Source organism: Drosophila obscura, unplaced genomic scaffold, assembly GCF_018151105.1.
Source record: "Drosophila obscura isolate BZ-5 IFL unplaced genomic scaffold, ASM1815110v1 contig_185, whole genome shotgun sequence".
Classification (NCBI taxonomy): Eukaryota; Metazoa; Arthropoda; class Insecta; order Diptera; family Drosophilidae; genus Drosophila; species Drosophila obscura.
In genome coordinates this window covers 2,027,192-2,034,279 of record NW_024542773.1, presented here as the reverse complement: position 1 = coordinate 2,034,279, position 7,088 = coordinate 2,027,192, and the positions used below count along the sequence as shown (strand labels likewise).

At 34.8% G+C, this 7,088-nt stretch overlaps 1 protein-coding gene across 1 annotated transcript; it reads right to left on the bottom strand.

The window, feature by feature from the left end:
- Positions 1 to 528: 528 nt before the first annotated feature.
- On the bottom strand, positions 529 to 1,695 carry LOC111071634 (fibrinogen-like protein 1). Its single transcript, XM_022363083.2, has one exon. It carries the CDS (start codon positions 1,693 to 1,695, stop codon positions 529 to 531), a length of 1,167 nt encoding a protein of 388 aa, XP_022218775.2.
- Between the last annotated feature and the right edge of the window lie 5,393 nt (positions 1,696 to 7,088).

The following is a 7,088-nucleotide window of genomic DNA, read 5'->3' as shown; positions in this document are numbered from 1 at the left end:
GATCCATACTGATCCCAGCCAGCGTTCGGGTGTTCAAATTCCCAGTATAGATACCAAAAAAAATATATATATATATTTTGAGAGATAAAAGACTCTTCCAACTCTCCCATCTCTGGTATCTTCTCGATTGTAGAGTCTTTCGACCTGTGGGTTTAGGCTCAGGCTCGGCTGCCTGCGTGTCTGTTGTCTTAGCGCACAAACCAACTAAAATATGTAAGTGAATTTTCAATTCTTCTTAAATGAAAAAAAATTATCGATTTTATTGAGTTTAAATATTCTCGATCCAACGATGATTATAAGCTTATTTTTTATATATTCTTCCTCACGTCTGTGGACTCCTAGGTCTTATTATAATTTTCACAAAAGTCAGTGATATTCGGTAATCAAACGGAACCCAATGGCCCCAATAAATTCCATTCCATGCATGGGCGATACCATCTTTGAAATATTTACCGTTTAACGAACTGAAAAATAAATGGAAATTAATTGAAATTAAAGGAGTTATCTAGAAAACTAATAAAAGATTAATTACCTTTTTCCGCACGTGACATCCTTAAACCACCACGGACCGCTGAGCTTACGAACGCACTTAACTTTGTTGTCCCTATCCAAAGTAGTGAACATTGCTCCCTCGTGAGCCCTTAGGGAGTCCCCTGCATTTCCCGAATATTCACCCAGTGATTTGAGAATAAAGTTTTCTTCTTCGCTTCCCACGATGAAATTGTCATAGCTGGCATGACGATAAGTTCCATTAACATCTCGGAGTTGTATATACAATTCCTGAGGCTGAGCTGCGGTCATCAAGTGCAATTTTTGCAGCCCAATGAAGAACTCTCCACGCATGTCTCCAAATCCCTCTTTGTAGGCCTTCCAATTTCGATTAAAGTCCACACTTCCGTCGATTCGCCTTTGAATGACCATCCATCCGGACGAATCGCAGGGAACTTGGAACGGATCCATTCCCTTGACCTTTATCTGGAAAATGCCATTTGGGCAGCCTCTGGCACATGTGTCGGGAAGATTCTCCGCCGTTGGATTAGTTTGCGATGGCTGATCGCGTCTTTTGGCAAGCAAGATTTGCTCGTCTTTATCCTTTATTTGTTTGTCTCTTCCTGTAATTTGTTCGTCCATCACTTTGATTTTTTCGTCTTTTCCTTTGATTTCCGCTCGGAGATCCTTGATTTGCTCGTCCTTCACCTTGATTTGTTCGTCTTTTCCTTTGATTTGTTCGTCCTTAACTTTGATTTGTTCGACCTTTCCGTTAATTTGTTCATCTTTTCCTTTAATTTGCTCGTCTTTGCCCTTGATGTGCTCTCTGAGATCCGTGATTTGCTCGTCTTTGCCCTTGATGTGCTCTCTGAGATCCGTGATTTGCTCTCTGAGATCCGTGATTTGCTCATCTTTGCCCTTGATGTGCTCTCTTAGATCCGTGATTTGCTCATCTTTGTTTTTAATTTCCGTCCCACTATTTAGTAACTGGCTCTGCAAATTGCCGATGGTCTCTTTTGTCTGAATTTTGTCTTTTGTTCCATTATTGTGATCTGCTGCCTCTTGACACTGCAGTAAATGATCAATGTATGGCTGGAGAACTGAGAAACAATAGCCATTGCACTGCTCCAGGATGGTCATTTCCTCCGCCACATTACCTTGCAGCAAAAGCAAGCAGATGATTACCACAAAGCCCGAGTTTTTCATGTTCGCTTGACTTGCGTTCTGTCTGTCGATTCGAAACCAAACTAAGGGAAATCGTCCCGATGCCCATTTATAAATATCAATTTGGCACTTTCAATTCATATTATACATACTACATACATATATGTACATAAATACATATACAGATTGTATTCCTGGAATTGATAACCCATGCATGATAAGCTGTGGGTTTGATCTCAAGCTATCAACTAAGTGAATAATATTCATTGTGGGCTTTGCAGAGCGTTCACATTATTTATTATAAAATTAACATATTCGACCACATTAAGTGTGTATATTGTATATACATAAATATTATATGCACATGGTACATACATATGTATAGGCATTTTTCAGAAGTACAGCAAATAGGCAACTATCTTTTTTATATTCTCTGGCTTCTCTGGAAATAGTACTAGTACTATTTTAATAATAGATGGATACCTCATGTGCTATTAGTTTTCGGCGGGGTTCATGGTGTATCATATGAGTATTAAGGTCCATCTATTAATTGAATATTTGAAAAAACAAATACCCTCATGGACTCATTCACATTGAAAACCTCTCAAATTTCAAGCATTTTCAACATTCATTTTTATTCTGCTTTCGATTTGTTAGCAGCTTCTAACTAATGACAATTTAGTGGTGGCCTTGCACTTTGAATTTCAAACTATTTAAAATTTAAATAGTCAAATGGCATGTCAACAAATGAATTTCATTAGCAACCTTTGCCATTGTCATTCGATGCTGGTACGTCTGTACGTGCCGTCTTATCAATCTCTGGGATTCAGATTATTTTTGCCATGTTTTTCATCTCTCTCTTGTTTTTTGTTTCCCCCATGCAATATTCGAACTCTCAAGCGACTGCAATTTCGTGTTTGATATAGAAAACAATTTGCAGTATTTCACGACTAAATTGCCTATTCAGTGTGGCCATGGTCCAAGTGCGACCACAAACCGAATAAAGACCAAAAAAGCAGTACTAAGGGGAGTTCTGAAAGGTTTCAGACTCGTTGACCATTTGAAAAGTATTTATCCACAACAAAGTCGTAAGCCTGATATCAACAGATGGGTGGTGAATAGTTTATTTATTGTATGACATACACAATTCGCTTATACACAGTGATGCAGGCCCAAAGATCAGTCCCAAAACTGTTTAGCATTTTGTTTGTTCGTACATTTTTTGTTGTTGTTTTTTTTTTTTTTTTGGTTTGGTACATATATTTTGTATTTATATAATTTAGCAACAAACGAGAACCAAGTAGATGCTTTTCATTTCAATTGGTTTTTGTGTTTTTTTCTTGGTTTTTTTTTTGTGGGTTTTTGGTTTTACATCATCCAAAAAGTAGAAAAATGTTATTTCTAAAAAAATACAGGGTAACATTTAGCTCTCATCCAATTTGTCTTTGCTTTCGCTTACATATATACATATGTATGTATGTATTTACTTTTTATATATGTATGTATGTATATAAATATAATTCATAATTTATTTGCTTAATTTTGTTGGTTTCGATATATTTTTTGTTCATTTTTCTATTCTTTAAGTTTTGTTTTATTTTATTTTGTTTCTTTTGTACAGAGGTTTTAGAGACATAAAAACAGGCGCTATTTGAAACCTTGGAGGGCAAACAGATTGATCATCCTATTCTTCAGAGATATATATAAATGTATGTATGTATTTATATGTATATACTATACATATAAGTAGATATCAGATCGCACAAAAAGATTTTTCAAAAGTGACACAGAGACGGTTCTCCATTTGATTTCTTTGAGACAGATATATGTAGTACATTATTTTGCGACACCCTGTAGACTGTGAGTGTATGTTTGTGTGTGTGTTTGTGTTTGTGGCATGCAACAAGGCTTTATCAAAGGCAGGGCTTAAGGAGCGAGGCTTCAAGCTAACACTTTAACTAACAAATCCGTGTAATCTGGCAACAGTGCGGTATTCAATCAAAGCTTCAATCAGTGGAGCGTGTCGTGGGCGGGGTCGGGGTCGGGGCCAAGGGCAGGCACTTACAATAGCTCAACATAAACCGACATCTACTGATCCTACGGATCTCCCCTAAATAGTTACCTAAATATAAGTATGTACAACTATGGACTAAATTCACAGTTCACGATCCATCAACGAATGAAAAGCACATGATGGGAAAGTGTATCGAGGGAAATCAATCCCCATGGCCGGACGTCTTCCTTTAGAGAGAGATGGAGCTTTATTATATCACCGTCGAGGAATGTGCCTCTACACACTGATATTCCGGTACTCCGATTTTAGCACATACTGATCGGATTAATCATCTCTTTCACCATCACCACTATACTACTATATTATTAAAAAAAATACCCAATTCAGTCGGTTCCGTAATACACAAAAAAAAGATAACGAATCAAACGAAATTATTTCACATTTTGATTTGTGTGTATTTGGTATGCAAAAAAGTTTTAAAATCGAATATATATATACATATATGTATGCATATATATATATCAATAATAATAATAGTAATAGTAATGGTAATAATAATAATAATGATGTTGCATAATAATAAAATAGAAGAAAAAAAAAACACATTAACAAAACAGTTTTGCTCATCGCGGGCAGAAGAAGGGTATAGGGTATAGTACCATTGTACCGTATCGGATCAGATCGGATCGGTTTAGATCGGATCAGGCGAATAGTCTCCACCTGCTCTCTCTCTCTTTTTTTATCCGTTGATTTCGTATATATATATATATATAATATAAGTGTGTTTCTGTATAAACAATAAAGCTTAATGGTTTATAACAATATTTATATATGTATCTATGTACTTTGCTATTGTCGTGTATGTGTGTGTGTGTGTAGGTGTGTATGTATATAGATATTTATATGTGTAGAGTGTAGGTTGTGTGTGTCCTAGAGCTACATAGAACTTTCAACTGTATTCAACTTAAGCGCGAAAAACGACAACAATTCGGGCGACGATTGTCTTTCGCGGGGCATGGATGATCGTGGCATGGCATGGCATGGTGTGCTGTGCTGTGTTGTGTTGTGGTGTGGCTGGGCTCGGCGAGGGGTCCTTTAAGCTTAAGATATACAATAATTTTGATGTTTTTGTTTTTCCTTCTCCTCCACACACACACACACACCACACACACACACACACACCGTTCTCCCTATCCCCACATGCGCTTCAAGGCCATTCTCGCGTAATTAAACTAAAAAATAATAGTAATAATAACATAAAAAAAAAGAATCCTAATATTAAAATTTTTGAGCAAACAAACAAAAACATTTCAACATTGGTTTCATTTGTTTCTGGTTCTCTTTGTTGCAACAACTAGCAGATTGGTTTCTTTGACATCAACATTCAGTTTAGTTTTAGTTTTTAATTTAATTATATAACTTTTTAATGCGTTCTTTGCTTGTTTTTTTGTTTTTTATTTTTTTTTTTTGCTAAAAAGGTACATGAAGTGTATACACTTGGGGCGTTCTTTGTCCAGTTTTCGTCCCTCCTCTGTTCGTTTCATATAGATATACATATATATATATGTATATTTATATGGTAATAAGTATTTCTTGGTTTCCACAGATGTATATATATATATGTATATAGGATTTGCTTTTATGTTTTTTGCATAGATTGCAACATCGTCTCAACGGCTCTTTTGAATAATTTTGGGTATATACACATTCGTTCTAGGCTCTGATTTAGAGGGGGGTAGAGGGTTCTGATTTCAACTAAAGTCTTCTTAGAGTCTGATTAACAATTTTTTGTTGCATTTCAACTACGTAACCATTAGAGGGGTGGTGGAAGTGAGGATGGGGGGTGGCCTTACTTAATTAAGGGTTTCGCTTTTGCTTTGTGGCTTTAACTTATATCTAAATATCTTTGATTTAACATTTTTTCTTGAGTGTCATCGTGTTGGGTGTGTTCTAGCAGTATATAGCATATACAGCATATATCTATATATAGATCGCATATCCGTATAACAAAGCAGTTCAAACAATTCTCAACATCTCCCATTTAACTTTTGCTAAGGACTCGTTTCATAAGGCGCTAGGTGTGTCTGGGCTTCCTGCTTATATATTACTCTCTCTCTCTCTCTCTCTTTCTTTCTTTATCTCTCTCTATCTTCTATATATATATATATTTCTTTTTTTTATAGATCATGCAAGTAGTTTTCCATTCATGTGTGTGAGTGTGTGTGTGTGATTCTTATTTGTATAAAAAACATGTTGCTTACAGCAGAAAAAAAAAATAAATAAAAAAACTATTTTACCATTTGTTGCTCTTTGTATAAAATTGTGGTTTTTTGTTTCTGCCCTTTTGCTTGTTTTACAATTTTTATGTTTTGCTTTCCTTTGCTTTTTACAATTTAATGCATAGTTTTTTGTATAATTTTATTCTTTTTTCTTTTTACAAATTTGATGCCTTCGATTTTCGTTTTGCTTTGCAATTATTATGCTTTCTCCCTTTTTGTACAATTTCTTACTTGTTCTTTTTGTTACAATTGCTTGCTTTTTTTTTGTATTTTACAATTATTTGCTTTCTTTGTTTTACAATTTTTTTGTTTTTTATTTTGTTTTTGTTTCTCGTTTCAATATTTTGTTGAGGATTTTCCTACTTAAATGAATTTTTTGTGATTGTTTCATTTGTCTGTCTGTCTGTCTGTCGTTTGACATATGTAAACCGTCCTTCTGCCTGCCACTCTGTCTCTCCCTCTGATACGCTAGAAATTATGACATAAAGTCGAAAAGATCCAGGGCTGTACATTAAAAAACAATGAAATAAGTTCTTCTACATCTACACCACACTTTTAGCAAAAGCTTAAAATAATATTCTCCTGAAAGAATTTTCGATCTACGATTTTCAATTTACAATTTTTCGATTCTTCGATTTTCATCTTTGTTGTAAAAACATTTTTGAACAATTAAAAAGTATTACAAACTAAAAAAAAAAAACCTAAAATTGAATAAAACCAAAGTTTGGGGAAGCAAAAGGTAATTACAATTATTTAAGTTATTAATTAATTACAATTCGTTAAGGTTTAGGGTTGTTGTTTTCAATAGATGATGCGTATAAAACGTGTGTGTATGTGTGTGTTTGTGTATAATCGTTTAAAAAAAATTGTCAAATATTGATGAAATGGCCAACAATCGAGGACCCGAATCAAGTCCAAAAGACGTTTAAAAACTAAACTAAAACCTATCAAAAATAGTCATCAATTTGTATAACAAACACAAGGATTAAAGGAGTAGCACACACACATTCAAAATAAAGGATAAGAAAGGGTGAGCGGGTGAGGGGAGGGGCGAGAAGGCGAGGAAATCGACTAAATCTTACGACTAAATGCTCTTATTTGAACAAATTGCAATTAGAAAGAGACAACAACACAGTGGACGT